The following is a 25,073-nucleotide window of genomic DNA, read 5'->3' on the forward strand; positions in this document are numbered from 1 at the left end:
GAAAGTTCTAGGAAATTGTCTTATCTTTCCAGGGTAAACATTTGAGATCATTTGGACTTCTAGAACTTGAGATATGGGCTGAACACTGAATAGTGTTTGGGCTGCAGGACAGATTCGGACTTCTTCTTTGTTGCTATAATTTGGACTTGAAAACGGCCTTGTTAAATCTTGGGCTCCACATAAAAGTTGTAGGCCTAAGTCGTATCTTTCCATCCATATAAAATGGACCTAAATGCAAGATTTACAGCTCCAGATATGACCCAATTACTGAATAGTGTTCCAATTTGGACTACACCAGCATCTCTTTTCTAAGTTTGGCCATCTCTTTGTCCTTTCAATTTCAGTACTTCAACTCATCAATCAATTCTTTCATTTATGTGATAGGCCTGCATTTAAGATGAACATTTACCATAAATTAAAGGTATCTTATATAATTAGATATGTTATTATAAAACATGCTTTAGTTAAGGAGTTATTGATACTTCAAGTGCAAAATGATGATATAAAACCTTGATAAAAATGCACTTTTAAGTACTAATCACACGCCCCAACCAGCTTATTACTAGTCCCTAGTAATTAAAGTGTTAAAATAGAAAAAAAATTTGCAAATTCCACAAAGCAAGGCATTCATCATTCAACTTCCATTAATCTATCCAGATAAACAAACTCTCATTAAATTTTATATATCTGCTCAATATCTCTTAAACAAAATATTAATAAACCTTCCTTGTTATGTGTTTAATGTATGAAACATAGATGATGGGGCTTTTATTGGAAGAAAATAATATTTTGTTCTAATGTTTAAGGTTAACTTCCTTAGGTTGAGATTATTTTATTTTATTTTACTCTTTTTTTTTCTTTTTTTTTTAATATCTATACATATAACTTAAAACACAATGCATCTTTAACCCATGTAATGAGCTTTCGACTAATGACTCCTAGACAAGTTGATCTTAGGGCATTAGGTGTTGAGACACTCCTATGAGCTTAGTAACTTGGGTTGCAGATATTGATACATAGATAGTGCAATGTTTGATTCCCTTAAGCTTTTCTCCTTAACCCATGTAACAAGCTTTGGGCCAATAGCTTCCAAGTCAGTTGACTTTAGGGTATTAGGTGTTAAAACAGCCCTTCGGGCTTAATTGCTTAGGTTAGGAAGGCTACGAAATCAAACTTATCTACGTTTTTATTATCATCATTTTCTTTTTGTTTCTTTTTGTTTTTTTTGTGTGCAAATTATAGACTATCCCTATCCCTTAGTTGTTACATTTAACAAAAGAGCATAAATAATATAATAATCCAATGTGCAACCCACAATCATATGTTAAAGTGTGTGTGTGAAAATAAAGGTTTAAGAATACTTGTTAAATGAGTATATGAGCAGAATCAAGTAATAATAATGCGAGAGTTTGTAAACCTGAATATTTCAAGAAGTATTCTAATAGGCCTTGTTATGAATATTGCAAATAACCATTAGAAAATGTTTACTAAGATGCGTCTCAAGAGTTAATAAAATTCCCCCTTACTCTGCCATCCTAGTAATAACAGTTTTGCCAAATGGTTTTTTTAAAATAAAAACAGTTAGTTGGTTAGTTTTTTTTTTAAATACTACTACCCTCTCCCCCCCAACCAAAACGAGACATTGTCCTCAATGTCCTAAGGTAGAAAGATAGAGTATAGAAGACATTACCTGAAACAACAAACACTGACAAACCTGAAACACACTTAAAAAAATATAAGAAATAACAGAACAAAATACTATGCTAGAAATAAAACCAAAAGACACAAGGATTCACAAACGAAGGCTCAAATCCAATCTAAGCTTTTTACGGCTTTCTATAGTTGACCAATTTATACGACTCATGGAGGGATCAATTACAGGGATGAAAGATTGTAGTTGGTCAATCAATTGTTCAGCAGTAGCAGCAGAGATTATGATTTGTCGTGTCGAAGATGTTAGAAATTCCTGTTCCACAGCTTGATCAAGAAAAGACAACAAATTATCAAAAAACCATTAACATTTAACAGACCTATAGGTTTTTGGTGAATGTGAAGTTGGGCCCAAGAGGAAATATGAAAGATCTCTTCCAATGTGCCCAGACCACCTGGTAAGGCAATGAAGACATCAGCATGGTTAAACATTGTTTTCATTCGATCAAACATTGTGGAGACCTATAGTTCCTCTCCAATTGTTCTTCCAATGATGTCCTCTTTTGTTAAAGTTTCGGGGACGACCCCCAAAACTTGACTACCTCCTAAAAATGCACCTATTGCCACACCCCCCATTAACCCAAGGCTGCCTCCCCCATACACTAAATGAATCTTTCTCTCAGCTAGTACCTGACCAAGATGATTTGCTGCTTCTAAAAAAGCTATTTCCTTCCCAGGACTATATCCACCAAAAACATAAATATTTTTTATGTGATAACTTGAGGGACTTGCCATTTCTACACACTTCTATATTTGTCTAATGTAAGGGTTGAGTAGAAATGAGGGGAAGGAAGAGAAGATTTTATAGATGCGGAATTGAAAATGCAATCATAGCACCTATATGTAGGCCAGCTGGAGTCTCACACACACTCTCTCTCTTTCTCTCTTTATTTATTTATTTATTTTGAAAAAGCATGTGTATGTACAGGTAGTTGTGATTGTGGCTCACATCTTCCCTTGGTTTTACGTCCAAGAACGGCTTAAACGCCCTCTATGGGTCGGGGATAGGCTTCCCATCCAGTTTTCTTAAAAACTGGCAAACAGGGTCTTTTTTAGTCAGATTCCCAAGACTAAGTCTAACATGTTCTTTATGAAAATGGGGCCATAAATCATGAATTGCACGATGCACATCTCCACTAGTATGCGTCTCAAGGGTCAACAAAAGATTATCTAAAGACCCCTTACTCAGGCCATCCTTAATGAATTGTATTTTATCTTCATGGTTTATAGATATCATTCCTAAAGAACGACATGTTGCATTACAAGTCCATCTGGCACATCTGTGACAGACTTTCAGTTGTTTTGCATGATGTTTCTTTGCAAAAGTGCTTTTACCTGTTCCAGGCATGTGTGAAATGAAAGAATTGGAGGACTCACCTGATAATCAGACCTTTGCTTCAATCAGCCAGCGAATATCTTCAGGAATTCCATGATTCATTAACAACTTCAATCTTGCACACCTAGCATGGTAAATTTTTGTAATCGCATTCTGAGGCAGAGCGGGAAAGTACTTTTTCAATTTTTCAAGAGTGGTGTCCATTTTCAAATGAGAATTGGAGAAGAGATTCAAAGAAGAGAGAAAGAGCAAAGAATTGCACAAATATCTACAAATATCAGTTATTATGGGAAACTAAAAGAACTGACTTAAGTCACGGAGTACCGTTATCCGCCACTTGACCGGGGTGAGAGAGACTAGCAAAACAAAACACAAAACAATGTGAGAAAACGAATCAATCTTTATATACAGGATCACTCAATTCAATAGAGTCATTTTCAACTGAAAAATTGTCAAAGTAGACTTTCAAACGATGTCCATTTACCTTGAAAACATTGTCATTCTTTGGATTCTCGATATCACAGGCCCCATATAGATACACATGTTTCATAATGAAAGGACCACTCCATCTCGATCTTAGTTTTCCAGGAAATAAATGGAGTCGAGAATTATAAAGCAAGACTTTTTGACCAACATTGAATGTTTTTCTCAATATTTCTTGTCATGAAACTCTTTGATTCTTGCTTTATGAATTCTTGAATTTTCATATGCATCATTTCTTATTTTCTCAAGCTCATTTATTTGTAATTTTCGCAGTTGACCAGCATCATCAAGGTTTGAATTAAAAGCTTTAATAGCCCAATAAGCTTTATGTTCAAGTTCCACAGGCAAGTGACAAGGTTTTCCATAGACTAGTCTATAAGGTGACATACCTAATGATGTTTTATAAGTAGTTCGATAAGCCCAAAGTGCATCATTAAGTCTTAAAGACCAGTCTTTCCTATTAGGGTTCACTGTTTTCTCCAAGATTTGTTTGATCTCCCTGTTAGCAAGCTCTACCTGTCCACTAGTCTGAGGGTGATAAGGGGTGGCAACTTTGTGAGTGATTCCATATTTCTTCATTAAAGACTCAAATGGCTTGTTGCAAAAATGTGTTCCACCATCACTTATCATGGCTCGAGGGATTCCAAATCGACTCAAAATATTATTTCAAGAATTTTATCACTGTTTTGTGATCATTGTTTCGACTTGGAATTGCCTCTATCCATTTTGAAACATAATCTACTGCGACTAATATGTACACGAAACCAAATGATGAAGGAAATAGACCCATGAAATCTATACCCCAACAGTCAAAGATCTCAATGACAAGAATAGGATTTAAAGGCATCATGTGACGTTTTGAAATAGATCCCAACTTTTGACAATTTTCACAAATCTTACAGAATGCATGTGAGTCCTTGAACATGGTGGGCCAGTAAAATCCGCATTGTAAGATTTTTGCAGTTGTCTTTCTTGATGAGAAATGGCCCCCACATGCCTTAGAATGACAAAATTTAATGACACTACTTACCTCATTATCAGGAATGCATCTTCAAAATATTTGATCAGGACAATATTTGAATAAATAAGGGTCATCCCAATAAAAGTTCTTTACTTCGTTCAAGAACTTTCTTTTGTCTTGGGTGCTCCAATGAGCTGGCAATTGTCCTGAAACAAGAAAATTAACAATATTAGCATACCAAGGCATTGTAGAGACAGAAAATAAAGATTCGTCAGGAAAGTAGTCATCGATTGGTGTGATGTCAGATCTCGAATCTGTTGTCAATCTTGACAAGTGATCTGCGACAACATTTTCGGTGCCTTTCTTGTCTTTGATTGTGATATCAAATTCTTGAAGTAACAAAATCCACCGAACCAATCTAGCCTTAGAATCTTTCTTAGAAAGAAGATATTTCAATGCTGCATGATCACTAAAAACAACAACAGGTGAGCCAACAAGATAAGACCTGAATTTTTCACATGCAAATACTACTGCAAGTAATTCTTTTTCAGTGGTGGTGTAATTCATTTAAGCACCATTCAAAGTTTTACTTGCATAGTAAATCACATAGGGTTTCTTATCTTTTCTTTGTCCCAATACAGCACCCACGACATAATCACTAGCGTCACACATTATTTCAAAAGGTAATGACCAATCAGGAGGTTGAATGACAGGAGCAGAAGTAAGCAAGTTTTTAAGTTTAACAAAGGCTTCTTCACAATGTTCAGTCCATTCAAAAATATTATCCTTTGTTAGAAGGCTACTCAAGAGCTTAGATATCACACTAAAATCTTTGATGAACCTTCTATAAAAACCAACATGTCCTAAGAATGATCTAACATCTTTAATAGATTTTGGTGTTGGCAAGTTAGCAATTAACTCGATTTTAGATTTGTCAACCTCAATTCCTTTTGATGAAACAATGTGACCAAGTACAATGCCGTCTGTTACCATAAAGTGACATTTTTCCCAATTCAGTACAAGATTCTTCTCTTCACACCTGCTCAAAACCTGTTCTAAGTTAGTCAAACAATCATCAAATGAATTACCAAAAACAGAAAAATCATCCATAAAAATCTTAAGAAAACGTTCAACCATATCACTGAATATACTAAGCATGCATCTTTGAAACGTGGCTGGTGCATTAAATAATCCGAAAGGCATCCTTCGATATGCAAAAGTACCAAATGGACATGTGAAAGTAGTTTTCTCTTGATCTTCCAATGCAATTTCAATTTGGTTGTAGCCTGAATAGCCATCTAGGAAACAATAAAATTCATGACCTGCAACTCTTTCTAGAATTTGATCCATGAAGGGTAAAGGAAAATGATCTTTTCTAGTCATTGAATTAAGTTTTCTATAATCAATGCACATGCGCCAACAAGTAATAGTCCTAGTTGGAATTAACTTATTTTTTTCATTTGTTATCACAGTGACTCCAGACTTCTTAGGTACCACTTGGGTAGGACTTACCCATTTGCTGTCAGAAATAGGATAAATGATTCCATTATCTAGAAGCTTAATGACTTCATTTTTCACTACTTCTTTCATATTGGGATTAAGCCTTCGTTGCATTTCTCTAGAGAGTTTAACATTTTCCTCCAAATAAATCCTGTGAGTGCAAATCAAAGGACTAATTCCTTTTATGTCAGCTATGGTCCATCCTAATGCATTTTTGTGCATTTTCAGAGTTTGTAATAACTTACCTTCTTGCTGTGCATTAAGTTTGGAAGAGATTATTACCGGAAAAGTTTCATTTTCTCCCAAAAATGAGTATTTGAGATTGAGGGGTAACAGCTTCAAATCAGGTTTTTGTGGTTGAATACTTGAAGGTATTGGCTCAATTGATCGTGGCGGTAATTTCTCAATTTGTGGTCTCCAATTACTTGCCTTTGATTCTTCCTGAAAATAGACCATTTGCAAATCATCAGATTCATCAATCTCAATTTCATTGGAAGTGGTTTGAAATTGATCATGAACTAATTTTTCAGTAAAGTCCACTTCCTGTAAATCATTATCATCTCCAGGTTGCTTGCAAATGTTGAAAATATTCATCTCCAATGTCATGTTTCCAAAGGATAGCTTCATCAGTCCATTCCTACAATTAATCAGGACAACATGTCAGGAGACTCCACGTAAAATTGCAGCTCGAGCCAACGGTCGGATTGAGAATTATGATTGTTGCCGTAAAACTGGATAAATGCACTTTTTACGTCAAAATCCGAATTTGACCTTTCTTGAATCGTATCATCATTGGTACGTAAAATCATATACTAATTTTTTTTCTAAAGAAATTCCAAAATAATTTTCTAAATATTTTCACCCTGAATTTATAAAAATTCTCCATATTTATCAATTTTTTTTCCTGCAGATCTACATTGTACCTTTTATGTTCACTTAGTTATATTTTCCAGATTTAAACGCATTTTTAATATCGATTTTAAATAGACTAGATCAAATTTCATTAAATTATATCTCAGAACATCGCTTTCTCTTTTTATCTCTTGCATTTGGTTTTTATTAGCTTTTTTTTTTTTTTTACTTTTCCACCATTTTCATATTTTTATTTTTAAGTTAACACATGGAAATTTGATTTCAAATTCCCAACATCCAAAGTTACCTTTTTAATTCCAATACTTGATATACTCACTTAACATAATATTTTTCATTATTAATTTTATGGAGATTAAAGATAATCTTTTCATGCGAATTTCAGTAGGCCACCATGTTTTCTCCTTTTCTTAGTTTGATATTTATTTTTTTAATTGTCTTGACACCACAAATTAAAAATATATCTCATTAAATTAACCTACAATTAAAAGCTTTAATATTTTCAAAACCTTCATATTTCAATTGTCAACTGAAAAAAACATAGAAAAAAAAGGATGAAATAAAAAAAACTCGGTGATTAAAATGAAAAAAAAAAAAACACTATTGTAATCCCATTGAATTTTAAGAGCACGAAGGACATTACACTTTTGCTATGTAAAATCATTATGATGATGATGATATCATATGGCGATGAGATATACTGAGGATACGATTGAACAGAGAAGCAAAAAGAATTCCCATAATGTTCGACAGGTAAAAGCACATCAAATATGGTACACAACAAGTTTTATTCTCTTTTCTTTAGCTCATGTCTCCGTATGAATAAGAAAAAAAACAGTGAAACAAATAATCAGTCCACTCTGAAACATTTTTCTCAACGACAGCATTACAAATCAAGTTAGAACCAAGTGAAATTAAAGGGAGCAGGTAAATTTTGCATAAAAGAAAAGAAGCTGCCCTAAGCTGGCTTGTATCCGTGTAAAATCGAATTGCATTCAGGCGTGCTAATGGTAGCCATCCACTTAGTTTACAACAAGAAGAGAGAAGCTGTCAGCAAAAACAGCAAGTAGATTAGACCGATATTCTTGTCTGTCAAATTGGCTGCATTGTAATCCGAACTGTCTGCCTTAGAAGTCACAAAGCTTCCCTCAGGTGTGCTTGTGGTCAGAACAACAACAATCCAGTTACCATCAGAACCTATCCCAGCTCCCGTAAACTTAGCATCATCAAGGCTACCCGAGTATTGAGTCTGCGTGAAGTTAGTTAGCACAAGACTCGGATCCAGGTTGGGAACACAAGCGGGCATCAAAGCTCCATCCCTTGTGTTGGATACATTCAGATGGCATTTGGCTAGAAGGCTTGGGTAATTGGGGAACTGCGTTTCAGTACCTGGTACTGTGTTGGAGCCCGTGGCATTTGTACAGGGTTGATCCTTAAACTGGTCAGCTAATTCCCCAGCAAGGCACTCTGCATTATCATTTTTTGTGAGGGCAGTCAAATTCAAGGATGTCCTATAGTTGTTAATGCTTTGAAGAAGGCCATCCTCCTGATCTGCACATAAATGGTGGAATGAGAAGCTCCACGTCAACATTTCAGAACATTTCAGCCGGGGGAGAGAATTTTATCCTGGAATAAATGTCAACTTTTTGTTGTTTCTTGGAAAAGAAAGCCACGGAACACTAAGTACCTCAGACAATTCCCAAATTCTTGTGCATTCTAAACAAGACGCAAAAGTAGCTTTTAATAGTATGGGCTTGAACCCAAGGGAACTTAGAGGACACTAACTTTGAAAACCATTTTCTTGATCTTTAAGTATCAGCTGCTTGCGTAAAAAAGATTTTGACAGCAAAACAGATTAATGGAAAGAACAATTCTAACACGGAAATAAAATTAATAATGAGAGAAACCAATAGCAAAACAAATATTACTGAGGCAATCTTATCAAAATAAGAGGACATGCATTTGAATTTGTGGAGCAGAAATAGCACAGGAATAGAATCTTACAAGTAAATAGCTGACTCTAAAACCTTCATAAGTAAAAGCCACATACAAAAACAAAAGTGCTTCATTTTGATGGAAACATACAACTTTTGGGAGAGGATTTTTATTGGCTAAACCTAAAAGATGCGCCTCCTATGATAAGAAACAATTTGTTCTGGAATTCTGAGACTTCTTACTCCAGCTTTCTTGGGACTGCCTAATTATAATTTTATAGGAGATGGTTAAGAAATCATGACGATTGTAAGCGAAAGCTTGAAAACAAAAGATTCAGGGATCAAGGAAAACATAAGCTGGTTACTGATCAAGGAAAATCATGAAAACAATCTTGCAAAGGCAAATTCACCAACGGCCCGTCTGGAAACATTAGATTTGGGGTAGAAATGAAATGAAATGAAATCAATTCAATACCATTTACCAATTACAGGGTTTCGGAAAGTCCTGAGCAATATAAATGAATTCTACATCCCATTAAAACCATATATTTCTATACGACTTTAAATCTCACCAAGTGGGGTGCGATTTGGGTAGAAATGAAATCAATTCAATTTATGTGAGAATTGAAATCAAAATCAGAAGAATTAAAGAATGTGATTTACCAGCAAGTCTTCCTTTTATTCTTTTTAGGAAAGGTCTCCAATCAAGATCCATAAACCACGCTATATTACAGTGGATTAATTGGCCATGAATAATCTTAACTAAATTCAAAAATAATAAAATGTGGGTTGTTTTAGATCAAGTCAGATAAGCAATCTTGTTAAGGTAAATTCAGTAACTAAACTAGAGACCAAGCTAAGAGTTCTAATAAGATGACAGACACCATTGGCAGCAAAATCAATGAAAGAACATATGGTAAATAAGTCCTAGATAGAGCAATTGACCCAACATGTGCTCGTAACAAATGCTGCAACCCAATTACCAAGTATCCAGATTAATTAATATAACCACCAAGACTAATTAACAGCTAATCAGATCTCGCAAAAATTTGGCAAGATCAAGTAAAAAAACAAATTAGCTAAAGGGCATTTAAGAAAAGAAAAGAAAAAGGATAACCTACCGTCACAAAGGACATGGTGAGAGATGATGCAAAGAAGGAAGGAAACAAAGAATGGGAAGAGGAGAGAAAATCTTGAAGATGTCATTGCTTAATCTGTTGCTGCTGCTAAAGCTACTGTTGCTGTTGTTGAATAATAATATTAATAAGAGAAGGAAGGAAGGAGCGTAGTGGAAGATAGATGGATGGATTGTTGCTTTCTTGTTTGTTAAGTAAGGTAATTACTGGTGTAATACTGTTAGTTATAGTGCATCGGCTTGCTATCTTTCCCTTTTACATTATGACATCGTTTGAGTTTGAGCTGCAAAAACATTTTTTTTTTAAAATTGACCATGAATAATATTAAAAGATAGATAATTAAAGGAAAAATGATTTCACATGATGGTTTCAAAAAGTTTAATTTTATTTTTACATTTTAAAAATTATATATATTTGGTCTCTTAATATTTTTTAATTCAATTTTAATATAAAGTTTATTTTTTATTATTTTTAGTTTTTAATTTGAAAGTGGAGAAGAAGTTATCGGATTCTGATAGTAAAAAGAAAAAGATGTTGTTCGCATTGATATGAACCATCAAATGATTGATTTTTTTGTGTTAAATGGTTCCATTTGATGAAGAAAGTTCATATTAGATGCTATTTTTTTTTACCTTGAAAATACCTCAAAAATATATCTGAGTTTAGAAAGATTTTTTTATTTTAGATTGATTTTGGGCTTTCAGATGGTTTTTTGGGTTTTTCTATAGATCAAAATAGGTTTATCAAGATTTTTAGGATGTTTTGGGTAAAAAATGACTTGAATAATGAGTTTTTGAATTAAAAAACCTTTAACCTTGATTTTTTGGCCACTATAATAATCGAGATCTGAGTGAAATCAGATGACACGTTGTCTGATTTATTTATTTATTTGAAAAATTAGGATGAATAACATGTTGTCTCTCCCAGTTGCAATAAAAAAAATAAAGGCCCAAGCACATGACCTCTAATAAAATGGGTCAAGTAGGCTGGCTTGACTTCCTTATTTTTTTAATTTTTAAAATTAATGTTTTTTATATATTTTCAATTATTATTACTTTATTTATATTTAGATTAATACACATTCTCTCTTTTATTTTGTGTATATTTAATTTTTGAAGAGATTTGTTTTATTTATCTATATTTGTTTTATTTTTTGGTTAGATGAACTTTATTTAAAAAAAACAATTATTTTTATATAATATTTCTATTATGTACAACCTTGCATAATGTTTTTTTATTCAATTTAATATGTGTCTATTTTTATTATCATTTAATTGAATAAAAAAATATTTTAATAAAAACATTTAGCAAACACAACCACTTAAATATCTCGTTTAACGAGATTAAATATCTTGATTTAGACTTGTCTTTCATTTTAGTTTTGTTTTTAGTTAATATTTATGATTTTTATTTATTTATTAACATATAATTCTTGATTTATTTGATTATAAATATATATAATTTTTTTTATTTTTACTTAGATTTTTTTTAACTACAAAAATACATTGAAAAAATCAATATGTGGCGAAATAATAGTCAAATAACTATTTGACAAGCATTGCCCGACCCCACCTCCATGGCTGTATACGATGCCGTTTTAAAAGTCAATGATGAGGTCTAAGTCATACGATTTTCAGACATTCTACCCACCTATCTACCGTAACCATGTCCTAGCGTGCGCGTCTCTCTTCTCTTTCTTAAAACGACATCGCTTTCTACTCTATATCAGTGCAGTTTAACGTCCAAACTCAAAAGCCGACGCTGTTTTTTTTTTTTTCCCTGTTACTTTTCAATTAGTAAAATTGTTAAATAATACGTGAAGCTCGTTTCATTTCTCTTTTTTTTTTTGTAAAGAATTCATGACTTTATTAAAGTTCTCAACATCACGTGATATCCAATAAATTATATATATAAAAAATGATGCTCGCAAGTTTCATGTGATTTAAAGTTCGAATTTTAGGAATTTTGATGATTTTTTAATGAATAAAGAGAAATCACTTGAATTTCATGCCATTGCTTAACAATTTTATTGATTGAAAATAAAAAAATAATTTGATTGAGAATTTATTTATACATCAGTGATCTAATTAAGACATAAAATTAGCTGGGTATCTAATTAAGATTGCCCTTAAAGATTAGGGACTCTTACTAGGCTCATCCAAAATTATCAAGGCATGCATCTGTGTATTTTCAATAAATTTTTACTTGTAAAATGTTTATCACTTGCCATTATGAATCAATCAGTTGTTGTAGGACACATAGTCATAAAATTAATAGAAAAACTTAATTTTTTTCTATCAAAATGCTATTATTTTATTTTAAAAAAAAAATTAGAATGTTAGGTTAGCTAAAGTTAACACCTTAACTTGCAATCTAGGTCTTGAAATAACAACCTATCAGTAAGGTTTCATAGTTATGATACTAACATATGTTATTTTGAATCTTTTTTTTTAGAAAGTAAAATGTTGGGTTGACTTAGTTCTACATTCTGATTCACAATATGAGTCTTAAGCTATCAACTTGATACAAATCAATTTGTCATGATAAAAGATCCACTAGAGGTGTCAATTGGATCAATCATAAGGTTAAAGGCCAAAAAGCTAAATGAGACATTGAATATGCTTGTTCAGAGTATTTAAGCAAAGGCTAACATTAAGGAGGCTACAACATATATGAGACAATCTATAATCAACATAATACATGTGCAAGAAGGGCTCAACTCAACCCCAACTTAGGTTTAGAGCTGACTATATAATTGGGCAAATTTGTTTGAACAACTTTCATGGCCTACAAGGAAAGATAGGTGGCAACAATTAATCCTAACATTACAAGAATATTTTTGGAGAATATTTTGGGAGTTTCCATTTTCTACAAAAAAAAAAAAACTAAGGGGCAACAACTATTACAAAGATTTTCATGCTTATTTAGAAGAATTAAAGTTGGCAGCAACAATCCTTATTATTCAAAGACATTATTTAAGTCGGTTTTGAATTGATTTTTTCTAATGCATAGTCTTACGCTAACAAGCATAATCTTTTATCTAATTGTTGGATCGAGCTGAAAGTTTACCATAAGATTACAGAAGCCTAGTTTAATATATTGTTAAACTTTCATAGCGATTGGACATCTAGAAGGCCTTGTGATAAGGTCCACAAACTACTTTATGAGAATTATATTAATTTTCTAGTTGATTTAAAACTCTTTTTTTTTATTTTATTTGGAACTCTTTAACTATTTTTTCAGTATTATTTAGGATATTTTTTACCTATTATAAATTTAGTTATTTAGCTTGTGTTTAGGTTTATTTTACCGATTTTGATTTCTGAATAATATGTGTGTGTGAGAGAGAGAGAGAGAAAACTCATACTTTTTGGTTCTTGAAAGAATTAAAATTGACTTATAAAAAACAACTATTTTCATGGTATCTTTCTTATACTTCTCATTCACGATTCATTAATTATTGGGCGGGGGTTCAAATTCCAATAGTATTGGTGTCTCAGTTCAAGGTAATTGTTGTGTCATGCTTTTTATCTCAAATATGATTTCTAACTTTTCAAGATTATGTTTAAACTTGCTTGTGGGTTTCTGGGTCTTATATCCATGGGGTTGTATCGATTGTTATCAGAGCTTGATTCTAAAAATCAAGTTATATCTTTCTGAGCTTTTCAACTTGTCCACATTTAGATTTCAATGTTTTTCATTCTCCTACTCCTTTTTTAGTTGCGTCATTAAAAAAATTTCATTGATTTCATTACTGTCAATGAAAATCAATAACCACAAATACAAAAAAAAAAAAGGATGAAGAAAAGTCATTGCAAATTTCAGTTATGGTCGCTAGTTACTTTTACAAGGAGGATTGAATCAAAACTTGATAAAAACACATATAAACTGGTATTCTTGGGGTTTTAGGTACCATAACTTTAGATATTAAGTTTCAGGTCATTTGGACACATTTTCTGATTGCGTAAATTACAACCTTTTGAGAAAGATGATGAGTTAATCTCTAAGGGTAAGGAAATGGTTGAACCTGAACATTGTAAAGAAAAGACTGATTCCCCACTAGTACTTCCATTTCCTCATGCAGAAATTGTCAGCGAATCTTGAGTCACTATAGAACGAGAAATTATCATTGAAAATTGAGCGACGGATGACGCATGGAATCGACAGCGAAAAACTAATTCATGGTAGACACATGAAATCAGTAGAGAAAACAGAGTCCTCGTTGATGCATGGAATCGCCAATGAAAACCGCGTCACTACTGACCAGAAATCATCAGCGAAAACAGAGTCACTGTAGACCTTGAAATCGTCACTGAAAACTGAGTGGCAGGTGACGTATGGAATTGATAGCGTCAATGAATTCATGATCGATGCATCCAATCGATAGCAAAAATAGAGTCATGGCTTACGCATGGAATTGTCAAAAACATTATGTCACTCTTGATCCATAAATCGTTAGCGAAAATAGAGTCTCTGTAGACCTAGAAATCATCAATAACAACTGAGTGACAGCTGAATTCCCGACCGATGCATGACATCGATTCCTAAAACATAGTCAGTGTTCACGCATGGAATCGTCAAAAACACTATGTCACTGCTAATGAAAAAATGATCGGCGAAAACAAAGTCACTATAGAACAAGAAATCATCATTGAAAATTGAGTGATAGATGACGCATGGAATCGACAGCAAAAACTAGTTCACAGTGGACGCATGAAATCAGTAGAGAAAACAGAGTCATGGTAGACGTATGCAATCGCTAGTGGAAACAACGTCACTACTGACCAGAAATCGTCAGTGAAAACAGAGTCCCTGTAGACCTTGAAATCATCAATGAATACTAAGTGACAGTTGCCATATGGAACCGACATCGTTAATGAATTCACGACCGACACATCAAATTGATAGCAAAAATAGAGTCATGGCTGACGCATGGAATTGTCAAAAACGCTGTGTCACTGCTGATCCATAAATCGTCAGCGAAAACAGCGTCCTTGTAGACCTTGAAATCGTCATTGAAATCTGAGTCATAGCTGACGTATGGAATTGACAGTGTCAAATAATTCATTACCCATGCATGAAATCGATATCAAAAATAGATTCATGACCGACGCATGGATTCGATAGCAAAATTAGAGTCATGTTTGACGCATTGAATCGTGAAGAGTTAGGTGATGGATGACGCATGGAATCAACAGCGAAAACAAATTCACAGTTGACGTATGAAATCAACAGAGCAAACAAATTCATTGTTGACGCATGGAATCGTTAGTGAAAACTGCGTCACCGCTGACCAAAAATCGTTAGCGAAAACTCAGTGACTTTAGACCTAGAAATCATCACTGAGAATTGAGTGATAGCTGACATATGGAATCTACAGCGTCAATGAATTCATGATCGATGAATCAAATCGATAGTAAATATAGAGTCATTGCTGACGCATGGAATTGTCAAAAACGCTTTGCCACTGCTGATCCATAAATCATCAACGAAAACAGAGTCCCTGTAAACCTTGAAATCATCAATGAATATTGAGTGACAGCTACTGTATGGAAGCGACAATGTCAATGAATTCCTGACCGACGCATGACATCGATGCCCAAAATATAGTTATGGCTGACACATGGAATCGTAAAAAAACACCATGTCACTACTGATGCAGAAGTCGTCGGCGAAATCTGGGTCACTTTAGAACAAGAAAACATCATTGAAAATTGAGTGACGGATGACGTATGAATCGACAGCGAAAACTAATTCATGGTAGACGCATGAAATCAATTGAGAAAATAGAGTCATCGTTGACGCATGAAATCGCCGGTGAAAACCGCGTCACTACTGACCAGAAATCGTCAGCGAAAACTAAGTGACTCTAGACGTAGAAATCGTCAGCGAAAACTTAGTCATTGTAGAACGAGAAATCATCATTGAAAATTGAGTGACGCATGACGCATGGAATCGACAATGAAAACTAATTCATGGTGGACACATGAAATTAGTAGAGAAAACAGAGTTATCATTGACGCATGGAATAGCTGGTGAAAACCGCGTTACTACTGACCAGAAATCATCAGCGAAAACTGAGTGACTCTAGACCTAGAAATCATCACTGAAAACTGAGTGATAGCTGATGTACGGAATCGAGAACGTAAATGAATTTCCGACCGACGCTTGACATCAATTCTCAAAATAGAGTCATGGGTGACGCATGAAATCGTCACAAACACTATGTCACTACTGATGCAGAAATCGTCGGTGAAAACTGAGTCACTGTAGATTGAGAAATTATCATTGAAAATTGAGTGACGGATGACACATGCAATCGATAGCGAAAACTAATTCATAGTGGACGTATGAAATCAGTAGAGAAATAGAGTCATCGTTGACACATGGAATCGCCGGTGAAAACCGTGTCAATACTAACTAGAAATTGTCAGCGAAAACTGAGTGACACTAGACCTAGAAATCGTCACTGAAAACTGAGTTACAGCTGACGTATGGAATCGACAGCGTGAATAAATTCATGACTGACGCATCTAATCGATAGCAAAAATAGAGTTATGACTGACACATGGAATTGTCTAAAACGCTATGTCACTGCTGATCCATAAATCATTAGTGAAAACTGAGTCGCTGTACACTTTGAAATCGTCACTGAAATCTGAGTTATAGCTGACGTATGGAATCGACAGCGTTAAATAATTCACTGCATACTCATGAAATCAATAGCAAAAATAGAGTCATGGCCGATGCATGGACTCGATAGCAAAATTAGAGTCATGTTTGATGCATGGAATCGTGAACTGTTGTTGGGTGACGAATGACGCCTGGAATAGACAACGAAACAAATTCACAGCTGACACATGAAATCAACAGAGAAAACAGAGTCATTGTTGACGCATGGAATCATTAGTGAAAAGTGCGTCCCTACTGACCAGAAATTGTCAGTGAAAACTGCGTGACTCTAGACCTAGAAATCCTCACTGAAAACTGAGTGACAACTGACGTATGGAATTGACAGTGTAAATGAATTCCCGATCGACGCCAGACATCGATTCCTAAAATATAGTTATGGGTGACGCATGGAATCATCAAAAACACTATGTCACTGGTAATGCATAAATCGTCGGCAAAAACTGAGTCACTATAGACCTTGAAATCATCATTCAAATCTGAGTCATAGCTGACATATGGAAGCGACAACGTCAATGAATTCCTGATCGATGCATCAAATCGATAGCAAAATAGAGTCATGGCCAACGCATGGAATCATCAAAAACACTATGTCACTACTGATGCAGAAATCATCAGTGAAAACTAAGTCACTATAGAAGAAGAAATCATCATTGAAAATTGAGTGAAGAATGACGCATGGAATCAACAGCAAAATAATTCACGGTGGACGCATGAAATCAGTAGAGAAAACAGAGTCATCGTTGACGGATGGAATCGCCGGTGAAAACCGCGTCAGTACTGACCAGAAATCATCAGCGAAAACTGAGTGACTCTAGACCTAGAAATCGTCACTAAAAACTGAGTGACAGCTGGCATATGGAATCGACATCGTCAATGAATTCATGACCGACGCATCTAATCATTGCAAAAATAGAGTCATGGCTGACGCATGGAATTGTCAAAATGCTATGTCACTGCTGATCCATAAATCGTCAGTGAAACCTAAGTCACTGTAGACCTTGAAATCATCATTGAAATCTTAGTCATAGCTGACGTATGGAATCGACATCGTCAAATAATTCACTGCCCACACATGAAATCGATAGCAAAAATAGAGTCATGGCCGACGTATGGATTTGATAGCAAAATTAGAGTCATGTATAACGAATGGAATCATGAACTGTTGTTGGGTGATGGATAACACATGGAATAGACAGTAAAAACTAATTCACAGTTGACGCATGAAATCAATAGAGAAAACAGAGTCATTGTTGACGCATGAAATCGTTAGTGAAAACTGGGTCACTGCTGACCAGAAATCATTAGCAAAAACTGAGTGACTCTAGACCTAGAAATCATCACTAAAAAATGAGTGACAGCTGACGCACGAAATCGACGGCGTAAATGAATTCATGACCAACACCTGACATTGATTCCCAAAATATAGTCATGGGTGACGCATGGAATCGTCAAAACACTATGTCACTGCTAATGTAGAAATCATCGGGGAAAACTGAGTCAATGTAGAATGAGAAATCATCATTGAAAATTGAGTGACGGATGACGCATGGAATCGACAACGAAAACTATTTCATGGTGGACGTGATTAGTACTTAAAAGTGTATTTTTATCAAGGTTTTATATCATCATTTTGCACTTGAAGTATCAATAACCCCTTAACTAAAACATGTCTTATAATAACAAGTCTGATACCATAAGATACCTTTAATTTATGGTAAATGTTTATCTTAAATGCAGGCCTATCATATAAATTGTAGCAAGATTTAAAAAGGCCGTTTTCAAGTGCAAATTGTAGCAACAACGGAGAAGTCCAAATCTGTTCTGCAGCCCAGACACTATTCAATGTTCAACTTATATATCGAGTTCTAGAAGTCCAAATGACTTCAATTTTTTTTCCTGGAAAGCTGAGATAATTTCCTAGAACTTTCATGATTCAAGTCTGTTCGAATTTTGATGTTAGCAATGACTTTTTGTTTAGACAAGAAGATAAGGATTATCACCAAGTCAAGAGTTGGCCACCCACTCAACAATTAGTTATCAAATCAATAGCTCTAAATTTTGGCCTATAAAAGGAGACATTTGCCATGCATTTAGGAACTTGTTTTTTTATATCAAGATCTTGCTCTCTCTCTCTCTCTCTCTCTCTCTCTCTATATATATATATATATATATATTTTGTAATGCTTAAGTTTTGCTTTCATTAATATCATGTTTATGCTTTTCATTTTCTTTCCTTTACTTAGTTAACTTGTATCTTATTTATATTCTTATCTTGTTTATTTATGTTTCTCTTCTTCCTTATGTTTAGCTAAGTTTATTATGTCAAGGTGAAAAGGTTACAGTAATGGTGTAAGAATAAGTATAATACAAACTTAATATGGACTTCAATGCTTATATCCTAAACAACTTTCTATTAACATGTCTTATCATTTTTATCTTATTAATTCTTAATACCTTACTTGTTAAATGGTTAATCTAGATTTGTGTTGTATAACACTTGGTACAACAAATACTTGGCACTTTCATAGCCTAACTGTATGGTATAACCTACACCTGTGCTATGAAAGAAACTTGATTTATTGTTAACATAAGTTAGCATTATGAATTCCTGACAATATTTAAAAGTTTGGTGTTACTTAAATAAGATAATTAATATGATCATGTTAACAATTTATAATGAGCTATTAATGACAAATCATCCGATTGGAACTTCCTTTGTGTGTGGTTTCCAGTTGAGTAATAAAAAGAGTTTATACTATACTTGTTTGAAATACCATAAGTGGATTCTCTAACCTTGACATTTATTTTTATTAGTGTTTAATCCTTACATTAATCTTACATCTCAAAGTCCTCTTTAACTTATAATAATTATTATTAGTGTTGTTGTTGTTGTTATTTATAATTTATATAGTTAACCTCCCCGTGTTTCTACCCCAGTCTTGCCGGGTTATTTAGTACTTCGACACTCCTACAATTGGGAGAAGACATCAATATTTTGGTTGTGTCAAGTTTTTGGCGTCGTTTCCGGGGAGGTAAATTCTTATTTAAATTATATATTTATTTTATTTTCTCTTTTCACTTTTCGTGTATTTAACTTTGTTTCATTTTCTTTTGCTTTCTTCTTCCTTTTATTCTCTTCCTACATATGCATGAGAGTTTGGTCACGTACATTAAGTGGTAGACTTTGTAGGGTATGCTCATTATTTTCAGAAAATATGGTCAAAGAAGATAACCAGTCTCTTCATAATGAGAATAACCGTGTTAGAACACTTAGAGACAACATGAATCCCACAAGAACAAGTGCACCCTCATGTATAGTTTTTCTTCCTGATGCATCTCTTTTTAATTTTAAGCCAGGTATTATTCAACTTTTACCTTCTTTTCATGGCTTAGATCTAGAAAATCCATACTTGCATTTGAGAGAATTTGAAGAAGTTTGTAACACCTATAATAACTGAAATTGTAGCATGAATACCATTAGATTAAAGCTTTTTCCTTTTTCATTAAAAGATAAAGCTAAAACATGGCTACAAAATCTTAGGTCAGGATCTATTCATGCTTGGGATGAAATGCAACAACAATTTTTAAAGAAGTTTTTTCCATCTTACAGAACAAACTCTTTCAAAAGACAAATCACCACTTTCACTCAAAAACCAGGTGAAACATTTTACCAATATTGGGATAGGTATCGAGACTTGCTTAATACTTGCCCTCATCATGGTTTTGGAACATGAAGATTGGTTTCACAATTTTATGAAAGGTTAACACCTAAAGATAGACAAATGGTGGAATTGATGTGCAATGGAATTTTTGAAAATAAAGATCCTGATGAAGCAATGGAGTACTAGATTTGCTAGCTGAAAATGCCCAAAATTGGGACACTATGGGCACTTATGAGGCACCGGGTAAAACTTAACCTCATACATCTAGTGGAGGTATGTACAATCTTAGGGAAGATCATGACCTCCAAGCCAAATTTGCATCTTTAGCTAGAAAAGTTGAGGCACTTAAATGTAAAAAGAGTGGTCAATTAAAATCTGTTTAAGACATTGTGTGTCAAATCTGTGAAACAAATGAACATGCAACCAGTGACTATCCAACTTTGCCTTCTTTCAAGGAATGCCTCCATGAACAAGCTCATGCTTTAAACAGTTTTCAAAGGCCCAATCATAACTCATACTCGCAAACATACAACCCTGGTTGGAGAAATCACTCAAATTTCAGTTAGAAGAGTGGTAACAATAATGCACAAACTTCACAGCCACCATTTCAAGCACATCACACTTTCCAAACTTCTCATAGATATGCACCTCCTTATGCTCCACCTCCTAGAAGAAATCTTAAGGAAACATTGCATGCATTTATTGAAAAGCAGGAGACAATCAACACTCAAAATGCTCAAATCATGGTAGATCTTAAAGATACCTGTGGTTCGACCCCGGTCTTGCCGGGTTATTTTGGACTGCACCAGCATCTCTTTGGCCATCTTTTTGTCCTTTCAATTTCAGTACTTCAACTCATCAATCAATTCTTTCATTTATGTGATAGGCCTGCATTTAAGATTAACATTTACCATAAATTAAAGGTATCTTATGTAATTAGATATGTTATTATAAAACATGCTTTAGTTAAGGAGTTATTGATACTTCAAGTGCAAAATGATGATATAAAACCTTGATAAAAATGCACTTTTAAGTACTAATCACACCCCCCAACCAGCTTATTACTAGTCCCTAGTAATTAAAGCGTTAAAATAGAAAAACAATTTGCAAATTCCACAAAGCAAGGCATTCATCATTCAACTTCCATTAATCTATCCAGATAAACAAACTCTCATTAAATTTTATATATCTGCTCAATACCTCTTAAACAAAATATTAATAAACCTTCCTTGTTATGTGCTCAATGTATGAAACATAGATGATGGGGCTTTTGTTGGAAGAAAACAATATTTTGTTCTAATGTTTAAGGTTAACTTCCTTGGGTTGGGATTATTTTATTTTATTTTACTTTTTTTTTTAATATCTATACATATAACATAAAACACAATGCATCTTTAACCCATGTAACGAGCTTTCGGCTAATGACTCCCAGACCAGTTGATCTTAGGGCATTAGGTGTTGAGACACCCCTACGAGCTTAGTAACTCGGGTTGCAGATACTGATACGTAGATAGTGCAATGTTTGATTCCCTTAAGCTTTTCTCCTTAACCCATGTAACAAGCTTTGGGCCAATAGCTCCCAAGTCAGTTGACTTTAGGGTATTAGGTGTTAAAACACCCCTTCGGGCTTAATTGCTTAGGTTAGGGAGGCTACGAAACCAAACTTATCTACGTTTTTATTATCATCATTTTTTTCTCTTTTTTTTTGTTTTTTTTTTCTCTTTTTTTTTGTTTTTTTGTTTTTTTTTGTTTTTTGGAAATTATAGACTATCCCTATCCCTTAGTTGTTACCTTTAACAAAAGAACATAAATAATGTAATAATCCAATGTGCAACCCACAATCATATGTTAAAGTGTGTGTGTGAAAATAAAGGTTTAAGAATATTTGTTAAATGAGTATAGGAGCAGAACCAAGTGATAACAATGCGAGAGTTTGTAAACCTGAATATTTCAAGAAGTATTCTAATAGGCCTTGTTATGAATATTGCAAATAACCATTAGAAAATGTTTACTAAGATGCGTCTCAAGAGTCATTCCCCCTTACTCTGCCATCCTAGTAATAACAGTTTTGCCAAATGGTTTTTAAAACAAAAACAGTTAGTTGGTTTTTTTTTTTTTTGAAATACTACTACCCTCTCCCCCCAACCAAAACGAGACATTGTCCTCAATGTTCTAAGGTAGAAAGATAGAGTATAGAAGACATCACCTGAAACAACGAACACTGACAAACCTGAAACACACTTAAACAAATATAACAAATAACAGAACAAAATACTATGTGAGAAATAAAACCAAAAGACACAAGGATTCACAAACGAAGGCTCAAATCCAATCTAAGCTTTTTACGGCTTTCTGTAGTTGACCAATTGATGCGACTCATGGAAGGATCAATTACAGGGGTGAAAGATTGTAGTTTGTCGATCAATTGTTCAGCAGTAGCAGCAGAGATTATGATTTGTCGTGCCGAAGATGTTAGAAATTCCTGTTCCACAGCTTGATCAAGAAAAGACAACAAAGTATCATAAAAACCATTAACATTGAGCAAACCTATAGGTTTATGGTGAATGTGAAGTTGGGCCCAAGAGGAAATATGAAAGATCTCTTCCAATGTGCCTAGACCACCTGGTAAGGCAATGAAGGCATCAGCATGGTTAAACATTGTATTCATTCGATCAAACATTGTGGAGACCTGTAGTTCCTCTCCAATTGTTCTTCCAATGATGTCCCCTTTTGTTAAAGCTTCGGGGACGACCCCCAAAACTTGACTACCTCCTAGAAATGCAGCTATTGCCACACCCCCCATTAACCCAAGGCTGCCTCCCCCATACACTAAATGAATCTTTTTCTCAGCTAGTACCTGACCAAGATGATTTGCTGCTTCTAAAAAAGCTATTTCCTTCCCAGGACTGGATCCACCGAAAACACAAATATTTTTTATGTGATAACTTGAGGGGCCTGCCATTTCTACACACTTCTATATCTGTCTAATGTAAGGGATGAGTAGAAATGAGGGGAAGGAAGAGAAGATTTTATAGATGAGAAATTGAAGATGCAATCATACCACCTATTTATAGGCCAGCTAGAGTCTCACACTCTCTCTCTTTATTTATTTATTTATTTTGAAAGAGCATGTGTATGTACAGGTAGTTGTGATTGTGGCTCACATCTTCCCTTGGTTTTACGTCCAAGAACGGCTTAAACGCCCTCTATGGGTCGGGGATAGGCTTCCCATCCAGTTTTCTTAAAAACTGGCAAACAGGGTCTTTTACAGTCAGATTCCCAAGACTAAGTCGATCACGTTCTTTATGAAAATGGGGCCATAAATCATGAATTGCACGATGCACATCTCCACTAGGATGCGTCTCAAGGGTCAACAAAAGATTATCTAAAGACCCCTTACTCAGGCCATCCTTAATGAATTGTATTTTATCTTCACGGTTTATAGATACCATTCCTAAAGAACGACATGTTGCATTACAAGTCCATCTGGCACATCTGTGACAGACTTTCAGTCGTTTTGCACGACGTTTCTTTGCAAAAGTGCTTTTACCTGTTCCAGGCATGTGTGAAATGAAAGAATTGGAGGACTCACCTGATAATCTGACCTTTGCTTCAATCAGCCAGCGAATATCTTCAGGAATTCCATGATTCATTAACACCTTCAATCTTGCACACCTAGCACGGTAAATTTTTGTAATCGCATTCTGAGGCAGAGCGGGAAAGTATTTTTTCAATTTTTCAAGAATGGTGTCCATTTTGAAATGAGAATTGAAGAGATTCAAAGAAGAGAGAAAGAGCAAAGAATTGCACAAATATATACAAATATCAGTTATTATGGGAAACTGAAAGAACCGACTTAAGTCACGGAGTACCGTTATCCGCCATTTGACCGGGATGAGAGACTAGCAAAACAAGAGTCACACCAAAAGGAAACACAAAAACAATGTGAGAAAAACAAAATAATCAACCTTTATCTACAGGATCATTCAAACCAATGGATTCATTTTCACTAGGAAAATTATCAAAGTAAGTTTTCAAACGATGTCCATTTCTCTTAGAAACATTGTCATTATTTGGATTCTCAATATCAAAGGCCCCATAAGGATACACATGTTTCTCAATAAATGGACCGCTCCATCTTGATCTTAACTTTCCAGGAAATAAATGGAGTCGAGAATTATAAAGCAAAACTTTTTGACCAGTATCAACTTTTTGACAATTTTCACAAGTTTTGCAGAATGCATGTGTGTCTTTGAACATGGTGGGCCAATAAAATCCATTTTGAAAGATTTTCGCAATGGTCTTTTTTGACGAGAAATGACTCCCACATGCTTCCGAATGACAAAATTTAATGACACTACTTACCTCATTGTCCACAACGCATCTTTGAAATATTTGATCAGGACAATGTTTGAATAAGTTAGGGTCATCCCAATAAAATTTCTTCACTTCGTTCAAAAACTTACCTTTGTCTTCGGTACTCCAATGAGTTGGCAAGTCTCCTGAGGCAAGGAAATTGATATTTTTAGCAAACCAAGGCATTGAACTAAGAGAAAGTAAGGATTTGTCAGGAAAGTAATCATCGGTTGGTGTGATGTCAGATATCGAATCTGTTGTCACTCTTGACAAAAGATTCGCATCAACATTTTTGGTGTCTTTTTCATCCGTGATTTCTTCCTGAGAATAAGTCATTTGCAAATCTTCAAATTCATCAAACTCAGTATTACTCAAAGTAGATTCAAATTGATCATAAACTAATTCTTCAATAAAATCTACTTCTTGTAAATC

At 34.3% G+C, this 25,073-nt stretch overlaps 1 protein-coding gene and 2 pseudogenes across 1 annotated transcript; all 3 read right to left on the reverse strand.

Moving 5' to 3' along the window:
- Positions 1–7,631: 7,631 nt before the first annotated feature.
- On the reverse strand, positions 7,632–10,138 carry LOC133697113 (uncharacterized GPI-anchored protein At3g06035-like). Its single transcript, XM_062119477.1, has 2 exons — positions 9,916–10,138; positions 7,632–8,411 (listed from the first exon to the last, which is right to left on the reverse strand). Exons 1-2 carry the CDS (start codon positions 9,998–10,000, stop codon positions 7,888–7,890), a joined length of 609 nt encoding a protein of 202 aa, XP_061975461.1. The 5' UTR covers positions 10,001–10,138; the 3' UTR covers positions 7,632–7,887.
- Positions 10,139–20,236: 10,098 nt separating this feature from the next.
- Positions 20,237–20,347, reverse strand: LOC133698091 (small nucleolar RNA R71; annotated as a pseudogene).
- A 3,144-nt stretch (positions 20,348–23,491) lies between these two features.
- The window catches only part of LOC133697310 (uncharacterized), a 33,213-nt pseudogene continuing 31,631 nt past the window's right edge, over positions 23,492–25,073 (reverse strand).

This window comes from Populus nigra, chromosome 6 (genome assembly GCF_951802175.1).
Source record: "Populus nigra chromosome 6, ddPopNigr1.1, whole genome shotgun sequence".
Lineage (NCBI taxonomy): Eukaryota > Viridiplantae > Streptophyta > Magnoliopsida > Malpighiales > Salicaceae > Populus > Populus nigra.

Excerpts from the sequence above, each read along its gene's own strand:
- LOC133697113 (XM_062119477.1), bottom strand. The coding sequence starts at position 10,000 with ATGACATCTTCAAGATTTTCTCTCCTCTTCCCATTCTTTGTTTCCTTC. Across the intron at positions 8,412-9,915 it reads TCACCATGTCCTTTGTGACG|ATCAGGAGGATGGCCTTCTT; the intron begins GTAGGTTATCCT and ends ATTTATGTGCAG.